This window comes from Chionomys nivalis, chromosome 17 (genome assembly GCF_950005125.1).
Source record: "Chionomys nivalis chromosome 17, mChiNiv1.1, whole genome shotgun sequence".
Lineage (NCBI taxonomy): Eukaryota > Metazoa > Chordata > Mammalia > Rodentia > Cricetidae > Chionomys > Chionomys nivalis.
The window spans coordinates 60752365-60771807 of record NC_080102.1 but is presented as its reverse complement, the minus strand read 5'-3'; the positions used below and the strand labels follow the sequence as shown (position 1 = coordinate 60771807).

General features: G+C 47.3%; 2 protein-coding genes across 7 annotated transcripts; one reads left to right on the top strand and one right to left on the bottom strand.

The window, feature by feature from the left end:
- The first annotated feature begins 3639 nt into the window (after positions 1-3639).
- On the top strand, positions 3640-11387 carry Nfe2 (nuclear factor, erythroid 2). Of its 3 annotated transcripts, none has more exons than XM_057792397.1 (3): positions 3640-3872; positions 8453-8622; positions 10162-11387. In XM_057792397.1, the coding sequence occupies exons 2-3, from the start codon at positions 8509-8511 to the stop codon at positions 11167-11169; spliced, it is 1122 nt and encodes a 373-aa protein (XP_057648380.1). In that variant the 5' UTR covers positions 3640-3872; positions 8453-8508; the 3' UTR covers positions 11170-11387. The 3 variants fall into 3 exon arrangements, with proteins under 3 accessions (XP_057648380.1, XP_057648382.1, XP_057648381.1); XM_057792399.1 differs by having other exon boundaries at positions 3719-3883; XM_057792398.1 differs by lacking the exon at positions 3640-3872 and adding an exon at positions 7845-7937.
- A 1584-nt stretch (positions 11388-12971) lies between these two features.
- Hnrnpa1 (heterogeneous nuclear ribonucleoprotein A1) lies at positions 12972-19123 on the bottom strand. Of its 4 annotated transcripts, XR_009058481.1 has the most exons (12): positions 18968-19123; positions 18349-18465; positions 17967-18113; positions 17573-17783; positions 17400-17492; positions 17226-17318; positions 16957-17031; positions 16601-16759; positions 15900-16055; positions 15661-15726; positions 13283-13353; positions 12972-13100 (listed from the first exon to the last, which is right to left on the bottom strand). XR_009058481.1 is itself a non-coding variant. In XM_057792351.1 (11 exons), exons 1-10 carry the CDS (start codon positions 18980-18982, stop codon positions 15671-15673), a joined length of 1122 nt encoding a protein of 373 aa, XP_057648334.1. In that variant the 5' UTR covers positions 18983-19123; the 3' UTR covers positions 14177-15437; positions 15661-15670. The 4 variants fall into 4 exon arrangements, 3 of the variants coding, with proteins under 3 accessions (XP_057648334.1, XP_057648336.1, XP_057648337.1); XM_057792351.1 differs by lacking the exons at positions 12972-13100; positions 13283-13353 and adding an exon at positions 14177-15437; XM_057792353.1 differs by lacking the exons at positions 12972-13100; positions 13283-13353 and adding an exon at positions 14177-15056.
- Positions 19124-19443: the final 320 nt, after the last annotated feature.

The window sequence follows — 19443 nt, the reverse complement described above, 5'->3', positions numbered from 1 at the left end:
GTTGGCCAGGAGTGACAAGTTAACCATTTAGGGGTGTGTGAACAACAAAAGTGAAAAATAGGAACATGGTACAGTTATACAGCCACTATTCTGTGTATTCTGTCTCTGCTTCCTTTGTTGAAGTGGAAGAATTTTGGAGACAGGAAAATCTTTTTTTTTTTCTTTTTTAAATAACTTATTTAAGTCTATGTACATTGGTATGAGAATGTCAGAGCCCCTGGAGCTGGAGTTACAGATAGTTGTGAGCTACCATTTGAGTGCTAGGAATTGAACCCTGATTATCTGGAAAGGCAGCCAGCTCTTGACCATTGAGCCATCTCTCCAGCCCCCTTGTTTTGTTTTTCAAAATAGGGTTTCTCCAAGTAGCCATGGCTGACCTGGAACTCACTCTGTAAACAAGGCTGGTCTCTAACTCACGGAGATCCTCCTGCTGCTGCCTCCTGAATGCAGGATTAAAATCATACATCATCACTGCCAGGCACGACAGGAGAATCTTCGTTATTCTTACTTAGAGAAGTCTATGCAGTCCACTCAGGTGGCACTCCCCAACACCTGCAGATTGTGAGTCTATGCAGTCCACTCAGGTGGCACTCCCCAACACCTGCAGATTGTGAGTCAGGCAAAAGAGACTTGGTGTAGCAGGCAGGACACTGATTGTGGACCAAGCAATCTGAGAGGAGAGGGCTTCCTGGGGTGACCTGGAGACGTAACACAACCCAGAAACCACAGAACAAGGCTCTGTCTAGAGAGGGTGTGAAATGAAGTGGAGGCTAGTGCTCAGTGGAGGCTCACTTAGCTCATTATAGCTGGCCACACTGCAACAAACAGATATTTCTAGGAGTCCCTACTGCCTGCAGGAGAGAATATACCCTCCCAAGTATTTTTTGTTTTTGTTTTTGTTTGTTTGTTTGGTTGGTTGGTTGGTTTTTCGAGACAGGGTTTCTCTGTGAAACATTCTTGGCTGTCCTGGAACTCACTCTGTAGATTAGGTTAGCCTCAAACTCACAGAGATCCACCTGCCTCTGCCTCCTAAGTGCTAGGATTAAAGGTGTGCGCCACCACAACCCCCTGACTCACCTTCCCAAATTTGATTCTCAGAGTGCCTTGCCCTTCAGTGAAAGTTCACAGGCTTCCTTATCCCAGACTCCAGGACCTAGGAAAATGCTTCCCACCAGGTAACCCCCCAGCCCCTAGGGTCTTCCCACCAGGTAACCCCCCAGCCCCTAGGGTCTTCCCACCAGGTAACCCCCCAGCCCCTAGGGTCTTCCCACCAGGTAACTCCCCAGCCCCTAGGGTCTTCAGGCTTCTCGTCTGATTGTCACCTGATGCCCACCCCAGAAAGCTCCAAGTATCTGTATGTTACGCCTCACTGCACCCACAACTTTGCCAGACACTCTTCCCCTTTCTCCACAGCCCAGACCCACTGGGAAAGCCTTCCCTAAATTTTACCAGAGAGAATTTATTTATTCTGTAGTGCTTCATATAGACTTTTTGTTTTGTGTTTGAGACAGGGTCTTGCTATGTAGTCCTGGCTGGCTTGGAACTCACTGTATAGATCAGGCTGGTCTGGAAACTGGCAACACCTCTCTGCCTTTGTTCCATGACTGCTGGGCATATAAACCCATGCCACCACACCCAGCAGTTTTTTCTTTAAACAGTCTTTCATTACGTGTTACATGCTGACCACTACTACGTAGCCCAGGTTGGCCTGGAAATCTGTCCTCCTGCCCCTGCCCCCGAGTGCTGGGTTTTAGGCATGTGCCATTGTATCCACTGGCTATAGATCTGTGTGAGAACATGGACCATGTTGGTCAATTTGTGCTTCTGGAGTAGAAAATAAATATTCATGAATGAATGAATGAAGGCTAAGGTTTATGTTGCCTATAGAGGTATCTAAAATGCCACCCTGCATTCACAGACTATCTGTGACCCAATATCATTATATAATCAACTGCATATTTGACCGTCACTACCTCTTATTTCCTATGAGGACTCAAATAAGTATGCATGTATGTGACCTAGATTCAGTCCCATACCAGTTCCTGAGCCCACATCCAGCACGCAGTGAAGTCATCGGTTTGCCTCCTGTTCCACAGGCCTGAATGCCCGCCGTCAGGGTGGAATGCAGATCCCTCAGCCTTGGGTCTGACTGGGCATGGACAATCTCAGCCATACTTGATGGGAGGCTCTTGTGAGAACAACATTGCCTCCTGACTTGCTTGACTGTGTTGCCAGATTGTGGAGGATTCTTGGGAGAAATGGAGTGGCCAAAAAAGAGGTGTTTGTAAAGGAAAAGAATTAAAGGGCTCCTAGCAGCTGCTGATGCTCCAGGTCAGAATAGTCTCATTATTCTAATAGCAAGCACAATCCTTTCAGAAGGAGCGGAGATAGCACTGTCTTGAGGTACACTCATCTGTTCCCTAATTATTTATTATTATTGTGTGTGTGTGTTTTTAGAGACAGGGTCCCATGCAGCCAAGGGTGGCCTTTAACTGCTGATCTCCTTCCTTCCATCTCCTAAGTACTAGGGTTATAGATCTTTTGTCAAACAACCAGCTTACTTCTGCTCTGTAAATGTTTCTAAATTAACTTGAATATCAGCGAGGAAAACGATTGATAAAAAGTGTAAACTGCACCAATCAGAACTGAAGTTAGACCAAAAAGGCGTGTTCCTTTGAGCGAAAGTCACTGAAGTGGGCACAGCGAGCATGCCTATAATTCCAGTACTTTGGACGTGAAGGCAGAACAATTAGGAGAGCAAAGTCCATTTTGTCCACAAAGCCAGTTTTGGGCTGGCCTTGGCTACCCCAGCTCAAAGACCCTATCACAGAACAGCTGAAAACTACTAACCCTGGGAGGAAGGCAGACTTTCCTTCTAGAGAGAACTACTTGTCTTATGACTTGGAGGCAGAAGGACGAGAGAATTTGGGGAGGATACACAAGCCTGAGACAAAGCTGTTGTGGATTTGGAGATGGATTTGATGTGTCCTGGACTGGAAGAAAGAAGGATCCCTTTTAGGGAGACTAATGATCACCCAACAGGACAGCCTCCCGCCTAAGGACCCCTCCCCCAAAACCTCCACAAACATTGGCATTAAATAAATAAATAAATGTGGCTGAAAAAGAAGCCTTTGTCCGAGAGCATCTGCGGCTCGGGAGAGGCAGGCTGCACATTAAAGGGTCCCTCTAGGGAGCCAGCAGTCCCTCATCCCCAAAATAACTCTCTTAGAGCCCAGGCTTTCTAGAAGTGAAGGTTGTTGCCCTAAGCAAACTGGACTCAGACACTTGGATCCTCACTGTCTGCTGCCCTCTGCCTTACTCAGTTTCCCTATCTGTCATTAAGAGCCACCACCTGGGAAAAGGAGGAGACTGATGACTGTATTAAACTTAGGGGTCACTTGTGAGTGGAGCCATCGGCTGGGAAGTCAGCCCGGACAGGGAGCGCTCAGTCCTAGACCTGTCGGAGACAGCCGGGAGTCTGTGAGCCCCGGGTGCCCCCGTGGCCCTAGAGAGGCGGAGGCGAGGGTGGGGGGGGGGCGGGGTGCAGGCAGAAACCACACCGGGCTCAAGTTTCCTCTCTTGGCCAGGAGGGGCAGAAGGAGAGGAGGGCCACGGGGAAAGGGAAGGGTTGGGGGAAGAACTGGAAGAACTGCTAACTCAGGCCGAGGGCTTCGGAGAGACCGCCGGTGTACCAGCTTCTACCGGGGCTAACCGGTGTTCCTTGCTCAGCCATGGCCCGGGGGCGGGGCTCGGCCCCTGGCGGCGCTCAGAGGCAGCGCTCAGCGCCCTGGAGGTGTCAGCTCTGACCCAGCCTCCCAGGGACAGTACCCGCAGCCTCACCTCCCTCCTGCCCGGCTTGGAATCCGCCACAGGTGCCTGAAAGGCGAGTAGGGGGAGGGAGCCCTCAGTGGCATCTGAGGAGGGAGGCTGGGCAGGTGGAGAAGATACAAGGCGGAACACTTAACTTTCTGTCTGAACGTTCCTAAGACATCTTCCTAGATTGGCGCTGGTGTAGGAAACTGATGATAACTTTGGATGGCTTTCTGTCTGTTTGGGATCCTTGAGGTGGGAGGTTGAGGTTAGGTCGAGGCACCCTGGAGGAGCAGCGGAGTAACTAGAAGGAATTCTTCCTCTGGCCTGTTGTCTGTCGAGGGGAGCTAGTAGGCTTCAGTAATATGGTGCCACCATGTCCCCCTCCCCACTGCATTCTGTAGCTCCAGCCATCTGAGATTTGCATTTGCGGCAAACATAGGAACTGTAGATATTGGATATGTGAACTTCTGAGAAGCCTTGCTACAGCAGAGGTGGGGTGGTTGCCTGAGAGGAGCTGAGTTCTTGCTGGTTGCTTCCCTTCCTCTCCAGTCCTGGGTCAGTGGAGGTAAGCTGGATCTGCCAAGAGGAGAGTGTCCAACCGAGTGTAGAAGCTTCTGTGGGAAGTCTTGGCTGTTTGTAGCTGCAGGTTGAGATGCTGTGGGAGACAGAGCTACCAGATCTGCTGGATGCAGCCTTTATCCATTGCTTCTAAAGAGCCAGAGTTTGAGTTCTAGGGATAAAGTCACAGGAGAGCAGAAATTTGTTCCCAGAATCATGTGAGCCATGTACGTGTCCAGGGGACTAAGCTTGCTTGGCTCAAATCGGTTTTTTCTTCGCTCCTCATTCTATTGATTTCTCGCTTTCACCTGTGTGCCTCTCCCTTTTGGGAAATATCCTCTAATCTTTGTAACTAGGTTGCTTACCTGCTAATTTACACACCAAATTTTACTCGTATCTCTCCAATCCTTGCATTGTGTTGTCATGAGGAGAGGAGGAGTAACATAAGAAGCCTCCATAAAGCACCCTGGGGCAAGCTCCCTATCAAAGAAGTGAAAAGTCCGGGGCTAGCAGTGAAAGGTAAAATGTCTTCCCCCCCCTCCTTCTCCAAATGATCCTGAATCCTTCATCAGAAAGTTTATATTCTGTGAAGTCCTAGGGATCATGATCTGGAGAATTCTAGGGATGTATCTTAGTGGTAGAGTGATGGCTGGGCATAGTCAAGATTCTGGAGTGATCTGGAGAGAGGCCAGGAGGAAGGGAAAGAGGAGGGGGAAGAAAGAGGAAGGTGGGTAGGACCACCAGGATGAAAGGGGAAGGATGGATGGAGGTTAGTTTCTGAGGTTGGTTCAAATTCTACCTGACCCACACTGCTGAAGACTAAAGAGATTAACCAGCCCAGTGGATTCAGTTATTGTACGACCTGAAGATGAGGGCTAAACTGTAAAACAAGAGCTGCTTTTGCTAAAAACAAGGGCCCCTTAAAGCCTAGCCCACATTCCTTGTCTCTTTTCAGTACCCTCTTTGCTGTTCTATTTGAACATGTTTGACTCCTGGTCTCTCCTAGTGGCTGCAAGTTTGCTGGTCCTCTGAAGGGCAGGCTTCCAAGACCCAAAGGGCCTGTGCCTGGTGCAAGTGATGGCCCAGTGATTTCCTCCAGCCTCTTCCTGCCCCCTCTACCCTCTCTCTGTTTTAGAAGCTCAAGTACAACTGGGCAGTGGTGGTGCACACCTTTAATCCCAGCACTCGGGAGGCAGAGGCAGGCAGATCTCTGGGAGTTTGAGGCCAGCCTGGTCTACAAGAGCTAGTTCCAGGACGGGCACCAAAGCTACAGAGAAACCCTGTCTCGAAAAAAAACAAAAAACAAAAAAAAAGAAGAAGAAGCCCAAGTACAGAGAGGAGAGCCACCTCCAGGTCTTCGTGGGAAAGGACTGATAGCTAGGTGCCCCCTGGAGTCTAGCCTTGTCTGGGGTCTGCAGTTAGGTGGAGACTATAGGGCATTTGCAGTTCCCTTCTAACTTTGTGTTCTCGCTTGCAAATTCTGTGTTTCTTGAGGCAAGATTGGCCTTTGTGTGAAAATGTCATGGACATTTGTTGAAATGCTTGTTCTTAGGTGTCTGCACATGAATTCAATTCCTGGATGACCTTCAGGAATGTTTCCACATACCCCAGGTGAATGTGCTGCACAGTAAGGTTTACGGCTTCGCTCGTATAGCAGCAAGTTTTCTAGTCCTGCCTTCATTTACCTGGACACTGTGACACAATTTGTCCAGGGTCATGCATCTTGGAGAGTAGAGAACCTTGCCTTCTGGGGCAAGATCTTTGTGTTGCTCCTCAGATTCAGACCCAGGCAGAAAGGAGAGACAGAGGGGTAGAGTGGGTGAGGAACTGTGAGGCCATAGTCGTGGTCCCTGCCCACCCCAAAGTCCTTCTTCATTCACCCTGTCTTTGGGCAATTTCCGCCAGAACCTGGGTGGGGAGGGTGGAGTTCCGGTGTTGAAATGGCATCCTGGCCTGGACAGACATAAACACCCCACCCATTCTACCCATTGGTCAAAGGCCTGTGCCTATACCAACTCCCATTTCTGAGGATGGCATTCTGGCAAGAGGGTGGAGGCTGAGCCTCAGGCAGATCAGCTGTGAAAAAGACACTTGGTAGTACCTCTATACATTTTGTGGTAGGTCAAGAGGGGTTTCTATAATGAAAAGCAGGAATGGGCTATTTATTCTTGTGGCGGGTGATGTAAAATTATACAACTCGAAGTCATCCAGCCCCAGCCTCTGTTCTTTATTTATACGGTGTGTAGTGTGGATGTGCATGCGTGGACATGCTGTGCCCTGAGAGATCAGGAGAACCTTGCCAAGTCTACTTGGAATCTACTGTTGGACACAGAAGGAATGGATTCAGAGAGAGATGGGTAATGGGGAGTATGGAGGTGGGGTGAAGAGAGGCGTGGACCAAGAGCAGATGATGAAAGCCAGGGTAAGAGTCGGAGGAGAACTGCCCCAGCAGCAAGGAATTCTTCCAGTTGTCTGACTCCCTGGCTTTACAATTGGGAGAACCGACCAGGAGCAGTAAGGTGACTTGCCCAACTACCACACTACTGCTTTGTAGCAGAACTGAAGCTAGAGCCCAGATTAAAAGAAGAGGGACTGAAGAATTGGCAGTACGTGAGAGCCCAAAAGGGTCTGAGATACCATGGGAACTTGCTGAGGTAGACTGCCCATAGAGGTATGGGTTGTGGACAGCTTGCATCTAGGGAACTAAAGGGGCCTAGAAAGCAGCAAGGGATATGATCAGGTTCTAACCTGCCACCTATCAGCTTAGGCCTCAGAGCCTGCCTCCTACCTCTTGCAAGGTCTTTGTGAAGCCCAGTTTGATATACTGTGCTTATAAAATGCCAACACAATTCTTGACAAGTGCTTGCTAAGTCTTTGCTGTGTGTTGACCTTGGAAGAGAAAGGAACCACGGTCATAAGGGGTGGGGCATGGTCAAATGACCTGGTTGGGATACAGGGTAGAGGTCTAGTTTCTCCTGGAGCCCATTCCTCCTCTGCCTCTGCTGCCCACTGCTGCCTGCTGCTGATAAACCTCTTATCTGGCCCAGGCAGGGGAGCCAAGAGTAAGGATGGGAGTAGAGGGCAGGGCTGCTATCACCAGCAGGCCTGGGCCTATCTAAGACAAGGGGAGGGGCTGTCTGCCTGTGCTTCCCACAACACAGGCCTTGGGGATCCCCAAGGCCTTGCTCACATCTTGGGAAGAAAGGAAAGGACTGAAATGCTTGGTATGGTTCCTCACTCTTCTACTCCCAGCACTCAGAAGGCAGAGACAGGTGGGTCTCTGTGAATTGGAGGCCAGCCTGGACTACAGAGCGAGTTCCAGGACAGCCAGGGTTACATAGTGAGACCCTGTTTCAAACAACAAAACTGAAGACCCAAAAGGAAGGCATGGGTGACTCTTGATGTTTTCGTCCAGAATGGAGAACTAAACCTCAGTCTCAAAACCTCAGAAGACTGGATCTTTATCTCTGAACAAGAACACCGTTTCTAGGGAGTAAGAGAAGGCATCATGTCTGAGAAAAAGTAAAGATGCCTACTGTGTACCCAGAGGGCTCTGGCCAGAGCAGGTGAGGTGGAGAGTATGCCACAGAAAAGAACTTTACAGTTGGGTGGTGGTAGCGCTGCCTTTAATCCCAGCACTCGGGAGGCTGTGAGTTCGAGGCTAGGATTCACTACAAAGTGAATTCCAGTAGAGTCAGGACTGTTTCACAGAGAAACTCTGTCTCAGAAAAAAAAAAAACAAAAAACACTTTGCAGTTTGTGGGATGGCTGATGGGCCTGCAGGAGTGGACTACTGACATTGCTGCTTTCTTTCGGAAATTCTGCACAGGGATAGAACAAACTTTTATTCTTTTTTTTTTTTTTTTTTTTTTTTTTTTGGTTTTTCGAGACAGGGTTTCTCTGTGGTTTTGGAGCCTGTCCTGGAACTAGCTCTGTAGACCAGGCTGGTCTCGAACTCACAGAGATCCACCTGCCTCTGCCTCCCAAGTGCTGGGATTAAAGGCATGCGCCACCACCGCCCGGCTAGAACAAACTTTTGATCTGGCAGAAGCAGCTCTAACTCTTTCTTCCTTCCACACAGGTTGCTGGAGCTCTTTGAACTTTGGGGGAACCAGGGCCAGCAGCTGGCACAGTAGGATGCCCCCGTGTCCTCCCCAGCAGAACAGGAACAGGTTGTCACAGCTGCCTGTTGGGGAGCTGGGTGAGATGGAATTGACTTGGCAAGAGATCATGTCCATTACTGAGCTGCAGGTGAGGATGGGGCAGGCAGTGCAGAAACAGAGAGTAGAGGGGGACAATGAGGAACATGGGGTGGGGTGTGAAGGGAAGGATCTGGCTGGGGGTGTGGGCTCATGCCCAGCGGCACTGTTCACCCTTCTACGCCGCCCTCTTCTCTGCCCCCCTCTCTATTTTCTTCTCGTCTGATCTGCCTCTCTTCCAGCACTGCCTGTCTTCCCTCGCTATCACCCCTCACCCTTAGCAACGAGCTCTTTTCCTCCAGGTAGCAGAACTTTAGTTAAAGGGCCTCAGAAAGGGGACTCAGACTATGCTGGGGTCCTCTCCTGAATGCTGGACAAAGGGATGTCTGTTGGTCTAACAACGACGCCTTTGTCCTCAGCTGGGCTTGGGGATAGCTCTCCTCCATAAGCTGGGGGCCTTGTTTGTAACATGTGTTCTTCTCACTGCACCTGGGCCTGGACAGAGGGCTAACCCCAACCTGGGCTCTGTGCCTGCCCCCACCTCCGGCCTGGTGTCCTCAGAATCTGCCCTAGACCCTCCTCCCACACACCAGCTCCCTCTGCTGGTCACCCAGAGAATGGTGCGGCCCTGAACTTGACCCTTTGACCCTAGATAACCACAGCAGAAAAGGGTTCTGAGGGTACATCCTGGATAACAATGGTTTCAACTTTCTGAAGAGAGTAAAGGACCAGGAGCTTTTTGGCCCAGTGAGGAGGCTCTGTAACACGCAGAGGTCTCTTCTGAGGTCTCACCACAGAGACTTTTATTCCTGCTGAAACTGCTCTTCCTCCTCACCCTCCCTACTTTTTCTTTTTTCTTTTTCTTTTTCCTGAGACTGGGTTTCTCTGTGTAACCCTTACTGTCCAGGAACTCATTCTGTAGAGCAGCATGGCCCTGAACTCGAGAGCTGGCTGCCTCTGCCTCTCTAAGTACTGAGATTAAAGATGTGTGCCACCATGCCTCGCTTCTTTTTCCCAGACAGGGACTCACTAGGTAGCCCTGGAGTTTGCTGTATATATATACCAGGATGGCCTTGAACTAAAGAGCTACACCTGCTCCTGCCCTCTGAGTGCTTGGATTAGGACCTCTTGATTTTATTTATTTTTATTTCATATGCATTTGTTTTGCATGCATGTGTGTCTGTGTGAAGGTGTTGGATCTCCTGAAAATGGAGTTATAGACGGGTATAAGCTGCCACCTCTTGCGGAGAAGCTACTGCTCTTAACCAATTAGCCAGCCCTTCAGCCCCACTCTTAATTTTTTTGAAACGGGGTCTTCACACAGCCCAGCCTGGTCTTGTACTTGCTATGTAGCCAAGACTGACCTTAACTCCTGACCCTCCTGTTTCCACATCTCAAATGGTGGTTTTCTAAGCCTGTGCCTCCATGCCAGCAAAGCTGTCCTGGAACTTGCTTTGTAGACCAGGGTATCCTGGGATTTGGAAGATTGACCTGCCTCTGCCTGAGTGCTGGGATTAACGGTGTGCACGACCACTACCATCACCCATCATCTCAGTTCATTTTCTAACCTTTTTTGTATCTTTCTTTGCAGGGTCTAAATGTTCCAAGTGAGCCATCCTTTGAGCCCCAAGTACCCACCCCATACTCTGGACCACTGCCACCTCCAACATACTGCCCCTGTTCAGTTCACCCAGATACAGGCTTCTCCCTACCCCCACCACCTTACGAGCTCCCAACATCCACTCCCCCTGTCCCAGACCTCCCATACTCATATGGCAACATGGCTATCCCAGTGTCAAAGCCCCTCACTCTTTCAGGCCTGCTGAACGAGCCCCTCCCAGACCCCTTAGCTCTTCTAGACATTGGGCTGCCAGTGGGGCCACCCAAGCCTCAAGAAGACCCAGAATCTGACTCGGGATTATCCCTCAACTACAGTGATGCAGAATCTCTTGAGCTAGAGGGCGCAGAGGCTGGCAGACGGAGGAATGAGTATGTGGACATGTACCCAGTGGAGTACCCTTACTCCCATATGCCCAGCTCCTTGGCCCACCCAAACTATACTTTGCCACCCACGGAGATACCCTTGGCCTTAGAGTCATCCTCTGGCCCTGTGCGGGCTAAGCCTACTGTCAGGGGGGAGGCGGGGAGTCGGGATGAGCGGCGGGCACTGGCCATGAAGATTCCCTTCCCTACGGACAAGATCGTTAACTTGCCTGTAGATGACTTTAATGAATTGTTGGCACAGTATCCGTTAACGGAGAGCCAGCTGGCTCTAGTACGGGACATTCGACGGCGGGGCAAGAACAAGGTGGCAGCCCAGAACTGTCGCAAGAGAAAACTGGAAACCATTGTGCAGTTAGAGCGGGAGCTGGAGCGGCTGGGCAGCGAGAGAGAGCGGCTTCTTAGAGCACGAGGAGAAGCCGACCGTACTCTGGAGGTCATGCGGCAACAGCTGGCAGAGCTGTACCACGACATTTTCCAGCATCTTCGGGATGAATCTGGCAACAGCTATTCACCGGAGGAATATGTACTCCAACAGGCTGCTGATGGGGCCATCTTTCTGGTACCCCGTGGGACAAAGACAGAGACTTCAGACTGAGTGGGCCTAGAGAAGACAACAATGGTGCTAGGCCCTCCCCTAGGTATTTCCCAACCTCAGGACCAGGAAGAGTTCTCCAGACCAAGAGGGCAGGTGTAACCTTAGCATTTGGATGTTCCAAGGTATGTTTGGTGAGGTTTACTTGGAAGCCAGGGAGTGTTGGCTTCCCAGGTCCCACCATGCCTCTACCTCTTGTCTAAGCTTTGGTCCATAAAAGAGCTGTGTGGAGATAAGGTTTCCATTGTGTCTTCCTTGAGGCCGCCAGAGCTATTAAGGAATCCTGAGCTCATTTGAAGCACAGAATGTGGGCATGAGCCACGAGACAATCTATCCACCCCCATTCACGCCTCCAACCAGACGCCATGGATGTTTTGAGGAACTCAGTCCTTGGTGGCCTCCAATTTACAAATGACAAGAGCTATCAAACAGGGCTGCATCTTCTGTGTAAAGGCTGTGCACTGAGCCTCCAGAATGCTAGGCAAGTGATGAGGTAATGCTTGGTGGAAACAAGAGCTATCCAACTCATGCCAGGGGCTCATTTCCACCCTTCTACATTTGAAACAGGGTCTCATTATGTAGACCAGGACAGCTACCAACTCTAAGTTCAATTTGCCTGTCTCCAAAGTGCTGAGATTGTGTACCATACCCAGCCCACCCCACCTTTTTAAAACATTGTGTATGATTGAATGCATGCATTGTATTCATGCAGAAACTTATGGAGGTCAGCAGAATTGGAGTGCTGGGAACTGTACAGGGTTAATTCTAACATGGGCAAGGTCCCACGAACACCTGTTTTGTGGAAAATGACCTTGAGCTCCCAATCTTCTTCGACCTTACAAGCTGCTGGCGTGCTACACAACTCCAGCTCAAGATCCACTTTGTCTTTCTTTTGGAAAAACTGTGCTCTCAGGATAAAGGCAGGGGGAGACTCTAGGCCAGGCAAAGATATTGTCTTAAACAAAGCTGGGCACTAGTGGCACACCTTTAATCCCAGCACTAGAAAGGTAGAGGCAGGCAGATGTATGCCTATCAAATCTAAAAGCACAATTTCTTTGGCTGTTTTCCCAATCACATTATTGGGATTATACTTGGAGGATTTTAGCCGTAGCCTGTTCATTTACTGCCTCTATCCTAAGAGGAAAAACAGAGAATGAGACCCAAGTGATGAAGGATACAGAAACCTTCGTGCTTGTAGACCTTAATGTGTTTCTAATCTGGGATTTTTGTGTCAACTTTTGGCCTAGCAATACTTCCTACGGAAGCTCACAAAAAGCAGTATATGAATGAGAATAGTGGCCCAAGCATATTATGCTCCCAGTCCTAGGAGGTAAAGGACTGCCATAAATCTCTACATGCATCTACATGTAATTATCTGTGAGTATGACTAAGGCCAGCCAAGGACAGTCTCCAGAAGTGCCCCCCCCAAGAAAAACCAAAATCCTATATGGATCTCTGGCTGCACATCAACTTCTATATCTACCACTGAGCACAACTATTATCTCTGCATTTCCCTTCATGCTTTGAGTTCTTCACAACAGAACTCCCTTACCCCACCCAAGCAGAGATGGGTCAATTTGTTCTTCTAGGTTCTCAGGGACATTTGGTGACCAGTCTACTCCCTCATACATGAACTCACAATGCATCAATACACATGCATCCAAAATGTAACTTAAGGGCCAAAGAAACCTGAGTTAGAAATGATTCAGACTTGTCCTGCTAAAAATTCAAGCTTATTTGGAATTTGCATAGAATACAGATCAAGCAACCCACCATAAATGCCACAGGGAAACAAAAAACAGTACCAAGGTAATTAACTGCTGTTTATTTAAAAACCAGAGGCATTCACAAAACTGAATGATTAGCAGCATAGTTAAAGTCCCAACTGCACGGCAGTGAAAATGAAGCACAGCGGCCCAGAGTAAAGGCTGTTCCTGTAAAGGAGGAGAGGTTATGTAGCTCAACACAACAGTGCTGGATTCCACTCATCTACCCACCCCCAGTCGATACTCTGTTGGTCTAATAACTGCCAGCCAAAGTAACCAGGTATCTCTTGGTTTTTAACTGCAGCTTGACTTAAGTTTTAGGTAGTAAATCACCAACCATAAAAACCTACCTTTTACGTAGGAACTTGAAGTCTTTCTAAAAATTTTACAACAGTGGTTAAACCTTGTAGCAGATTCCTTCCTAGAAAAGTAAACAAACTTTAGAACTAGTTTTTGTGAGGCCGATTCCCATCCTTAAGCTATTCCCCACCCCCTCCCCTTAATGATCCACCCATCCTCCCACCATTTTGGGGAAAAGGTGTCTAATATTACTTTGAGCCATTGCTTTAAGAAAATGGGTCAAAGGAAGGTTAAATAAAATTAAAGGGCCAAAATGTATTCACAAGAGAAATAAATGTGTTCATTTCCTCCAAGTAGGAGTAATATGGGCATTAATTAAAACAATTCATCTCCAGAAAAACCAAGTGCAGCTTAACTGGACTAGTTTGGCTCAATACATTAAGAAAAATCCAACAGAAAATTGGACTTTTACAACTATATGGATGTAAGTAAAATCTGTTCTTACCTACCAGCATAGCAATAAAACCTTTCCTTCTGGTTCTGCCTGCTAGTCCTAAGAGTCAGGTGTGTGCCTTACTCTCGTCTGCCTCCTTCCTTGCGATGATCACTCAAACTTCACTCCCTCCTAGCTTTCATGGAGGTGCCGTGGCCTGCCCCTGGCTTATCTGTACTCCACATACCACAAGTGTCTACTCTCAGCTGTAGATTTTCTGAGCTCGAAGCCATTCGCGCTATACTTGCTAGCAGTTCCTAGTAGCTGAACATCTCCTGGATCTTTAAAGGCATTGTCACGATTCCTGAGGTATCTGCAAACTCCCTCAATAGTTAAGGTTCCACCTGCTATTGCAAACTCAACCAGTATCATGGAACTACCACCCATGCTCCCCACCCCCACCCACCCCCTCCCCCCCCCAAATAATACACCATGAGATGGAATATACAAGTCCTATGGCAAACAAATCATCTATGCTGCCAGGTACAATGGCACTTAAAAGGGCACCAAATGGTAAGCTTGAAATAATCTATGCACAAATAACAATTTTTGGGCAATAACTGTTTTGAATTCATTTTCTATACAAATAGAAAACATTTCAGGATAACAGTGTGAAGGAAAACTGCTGTTAATACAAAAATACACAGAAATAACACCAATTATGTATTTCTAATTCAAATTTAAGTAACTAAAATTACCCATAGAAGACCTTGAGGCACACCCACCCACAACCCAATTGAACTGCAGTTTTCCTTCACTATATATAGCCTGCTCTTAAGGCAGTTAATAGCCCTTACTATAATCAGTTTTAAGATGCCCCAACACTTCTAATCTGTGGCCTTAACCAGCAATTGGTTTCTACTCTGGCAGAGCTTTGAACTTGCACTGTGATAACAAACAATCAACATTTACCAGGGGTATTGTGGGTAGGGAAAGTCCAAATCTCTGCCAGTCTCAAATCCATACAGTTGTCATTCCATTCAAGAGAATTAAATTCGTTTATTGATTACACATGATAACGGATGATACACAAGCTTCATTCCCATCTGTTATTTTATCTGATACCATTATTCAATTTTGATATTGCATAGGGTGTGCCAATAACCATTTTATAACCAAATTGTAACGTTGCTTGGATGATGATCCTTTTAATGGTGAAACTCAAAGTCACAATAACTGGCAGTTTAACCACACCAAGGTTTTTGAAGACAATGGCTTCCACACCCAAGCAATCATAAATAAATTCCAAATAGAATTTGGCACCACCCTGAAAGGAATTCTAACTTCACACTGTTGGGGAAGTTTACCAAGATGGCTTCAGAGTAGACTAACTTTACACAGCACATTTAAAAAAGAAAAAAAAAAAAAAAAAGAAAAAAAAAAAGAAAAAAAAAGACATTTATTCAGTGTCATGATCAGACTATTACATTTAGCAATCAACAGCATGGGTGAGAAGAGGTCTACAGTAAAACCCTTTGTTGGAATGCTTTACACTTTCCACAGAACAGAAACTAAAATAACCTGTTATACAATTAGTCACAAATACAGTCCTCGAGTTTGTTTGCCCATACACATGAGTATTGTCTAAAACATGTCTTCTTTGTAGCAGCTAGGCCCTGCCACCACTGTGCTTGGCTGAGTTCACAAATCTGTTGTAACCTGTAGCTTCCCTGTCACTTCTCTGGCTCTCCTCTCCTGCTAAGCTTTGTTTCCTGTTGAACAATATGGAATAAAGTTGTTAATCTAAAACACATTAAGACTTAAGGCTACAATCCAATAGAGCAAGTTGTTTCCCACAAATTCCGCTGAACTGTATATTAACTTAACATCCACCATTTTACTGCCAATTATAATGTTAACTATTTGCACTGCACAGCTACATTAGGCTACTGGGCTCAATAAAATTAAGTCAACACACACAAAATAGGCACTTACCTGGCTGTAATTAGAACCTCCTGCCACTGCCATAGCTGCTGCTGCTGCTGGAACCACCATAGCCACCTGGAAGTGTAAAAACAATATTGTTGCAATAGCAATGATTTTGCACTAACAGCATAGATGAACTCAGTAAAGATCTGGTAATAAAAGATCCAATAAGGTTTACAGGATTTCTCCTGGTTGATAGGAAGGGCAAATTTAATTACCCATCTGTTGCCGTATCATTTATACTATACCTTGATTTCGTGGTTTAGCGAAGTACTGGCCTCCACCACCATAAGGGCCAGAGCTTCTGCCTCCAAAGTTTCCTCCTTTCATTGGTCCAAAATTTGAAGACTGATTGTTGTAATTGCCAAAATCATTGTAGCTTCCACCACCTCCGAAATTGCTTCCTGGAAACGAGAAGAAGGTCTTCATTGATGACCCAAGGAGAGAGCCATTTCTATTTAGAGTCCTGAAATATTATGCCTTCCTTCTTCCAACACTGCTAACTCCAAACCCTCAACAGTTCATTCTGAGTAAGGCATTCAGTTAATAATCCAGTATTTAAAGGAACCTAACTAATGGCAAACAGATTTTCTTAGTGGTACTTACATCACATTAGACTTGAAGGCCTTCATGTATTCATAGCCAATGCAGAGATTTCTTGGATATATCAACTAAGTTCCTGAAGTCCCAAAGGGATTGAGATGCTAAATCCAACTATGGTGTTAATCTAATTATTTTAAATTAAAGACACCACTAACCACTCATCCACCTACTTATTTTTGGGGAGGCGGCCCCAGCTTAAAGCCAGGAGGAGGTAGCACAGCAAGCCTACTTTAACGTGTCATGCAGTGTTCCTACAATGCTTTAAGAGCGCTCAAGTCCAACACGGGTCTAAACTCTAAGGCTAATCTAGCTATCACACCAAGTACCTGCAGCACTGGATACCTACCACTACCACCGCCAAAGCCGCCTCCGCCTCCTCCGTTGTTATAGCTGTCATAGCTGCCACTCCCGCCATAGCCACTGCCCTGGTTTCCATAACCCTGTCCACCACTTCCATAGCCTCTGCTTCCTCCAGAGTAACCAGGGCCGCCTCCTCCATAACCACCTACAAGAATACAAGCCTTCTCAATAAGACAAAAGTATTTAACAATAAAAACCTACGCAAGTGTAACGGCCTGCTCACAGCATGCACATTATGGGGCTGGTTGAACTTTGTCATGCACTAGGTTTAGTCTCTACTAGCCTAGACTAAAGGTATAGCTTGCCAAAAAATTTTACTTACAGAATCCTCAAGAAACTTACCATCATTACCAAATCCATTATAGCCATCCCCACTGCCACCATATCCACCACCACCACGGCTGCCACCGAAGCCACCTGAAAGAAACCAAACCCTTAAACTACTCCGTACTCCAAAACAATTAAGAAATTAAAAACAATTAGGGCGACGCACGCCTTTAATCCCAGCACCCAGGAGGCAGAGGCAGGTGTATCTGGGAGTTCATGATCAGCCTGGGCTACAGAGAAAACCTGTGTGCACGTATGGGGATTAAAAATATTCAAATACATACCACGACCACTGAAGTTTCCCCCTCGACCAAAATTGTCATTGCCGCCAAAACCGCCTCCACGACCACCACCAAAGTTTCCAGAACCACTTCGACCTTAAGAGACGTTTATATCACCACATTAAGCCAACTTGCAACTCAATTAGCATCTGTAAATTTAACTAAGCAACTACATACCTCTTTGGCTGGACGAAGCACTAGCCATCTCCTGCTTGGATAGGGCTTTTCTTACTTCACAGTTGTGCCCGTTCACAGTATGGTATTTCTGAACTTTAATAGAGGAAAAATATTCAGGGCTCAAAATACAGTCAAATTCCCCAATTATTAGAAAGATCTAATTTGACACTTACTAACAATCTTGTCCACAGAGTCATGGTCATCAAAGGTGACAAAAGCAAAACCTCTCTTTTTCCCACTGCCTCTGTCAGTCATGATTTCAATCACTTCAATTTTCCCATACTGCTCAAAATAATCTCTCAGGTGATGTTCTTCCGTGTCTTCTTTAATACCACCAACAAAGATCTTTTTCACGGTTAAGTGGGCACCTGGTCTCTGAGAATCCTAAGAGGGAAGAAAAACTACTTCAGCCACTTAGAACACTCCAACGGCCTTAAGCCATCAGCAGAGGCAAATCTCCAAATGACTGGCAGCTGTGGTGGCCCACGCCTTTAATCCCAGCAACCCAGAGGGGGAAAATCTCCCTGCTTTGAGGTATACAGTTCCGATTTGAAATGTAAACCTCACCTCTCTTGACACAGCTCTCTTAGGTTCCACAACTCTTCCATCCACCTTATGGGGCCTTGCATTCATAGCGGCATCCACTTCCTCCACAGTGGCGTACGTAACAAACCCAAAGCCCCTGGATCGTTTGGTGTTTGGATCTCTCATGACCTGATTTGGAGTTAATTCAAACAACAATCAACATACCGCCTGATCTCGGGACCTGATGCCATTCCTACTGTGAATAGCCTGCATAAAACTTCATCTAGACGCATATACAAAGGCCCCAAACTAAAGTTTTTTAAACTATACCATTAATTAGGTAATTAACAAAGCATCTAGAAAATGCAGCAAGATTAAACATTAAAGTTAAATCAGCTCTGCCTTCCCTTCCTTTTATTCTTACCACGCAGTCCGTGAGTGTTCCCCATTGCTCAAAATGGCTCCTCAGACTCTCGTCGGTTGTTTCGAAGCTCAGCCCTCCGATGAAGAGCTTCCGCAGCTGTTCCGGCTCCTTGGGAGACTAAAGTGAGGAAAGGGGAGCGGGTAGTGAAGGGGTTGCAACTTGGGCGAATGAATCGACTCCACGCACCAACCCAGGCGGCACTTTTTTATTGTTCTCCATCACTGCGCAGGACCACGTGCTCCTCCCTGAGCCAGGAGGTGCTGGAGAACCAGCAGGCAGCGCATGCGTCCCTACTCTGTACGCACGCGCAACAAAAGACATGGGGCCGTTAACACTTAATGGCAATTAGACAAAGCCAAAAGAAAGAGGAGGAAAAAAGAGCCACAACCCTCAAGATCTATGGACTCTGCTACAAGCACGGCATACGAAAACTAGTGACTAGCGGACGGCAGCCTCATGGCGATTACGAGGACAAAATGGCGACCTACACTTTTGTGAGTAGGCCTCGGTAACGAGCGATCAAACACCGAGAGACGGCGCCAACGACAAAGACAGGTCGCATCCCACCACATTCATTAAGTATGGAAGAAAACGAAGCGGCAGAGCGCGCACAGCTCACCTCTGACTTAGACATGACGGCAGGGAAATGGGAGCCCTCAGCGATGCTTCCTCGGCCGCGTCAATAGCAGAAAGGAGTAAGTCAACGCACGTATCCGCCAGCCTACCTTCTGCTCTCCCTTTTATCCCGCCTCCTCGCTTTCGGCATTGGTAGACTCCGCCCTTGCCTCCCTTTGATTGGACATTTGAAATTATTCCCTCCCACTATTGGCCTGTGTTACCGCCCTGCTAAGAGGCTGCATCCGTTTGGGCGTTCTACGCAGTCTCCGCCCCTCCGGATCTCATTTTTAACCAGAGCGATTGGCTAGGTAACCAGTCATTTATATTTGAATGTGCCCAGGTCTTTAAATGCTTTTTATAACTTCCCAGCGACTTAACATTACAAACTCAACTGGCAAAACACGATACGTTAATAAAGTAGTTCGCTACCGCTTTTTCGGCCACCACCCATAGAGCGCATGTGTAATAAAATGGCGC

Excerpts from the sequence above, each read along its gene's own strand:
- Nfe2 (XM_057792397.1), top strand. The coding sequence starts at position 8,509 with ATGCCCCCGTGTCCTCCCCAGCAGAACAGGAACAGGTTGTCACAGCTG. Across the intron at positions 8,623-10,161 it reads TGTCCATTACTGAGCTGCAG|GGTCTAAATGTTCCAAGTGA; the intron begins GTGAGGATGGGG and ends CTTTCTTTGCAG.
- Hnrnpa1 (XM_057792351.1), bottom strand. Across the intron at positions 17,784-17,966 it reads AGAGAGCTGTGTCAAGAGAG|GATTCTCAGAGACCAGGTGC; the intron begins GTGAGGTTTACA and ends CTTCCCTCTTAG. Across the intron at positions 16,056-16,600 it reads CGGCTTTGGCGGTGGTAGTG|GAAGCAATTTCGGAGGTGGT; the intron begins GTAGGTATCCAG and ends TCTCGTTTCCAG.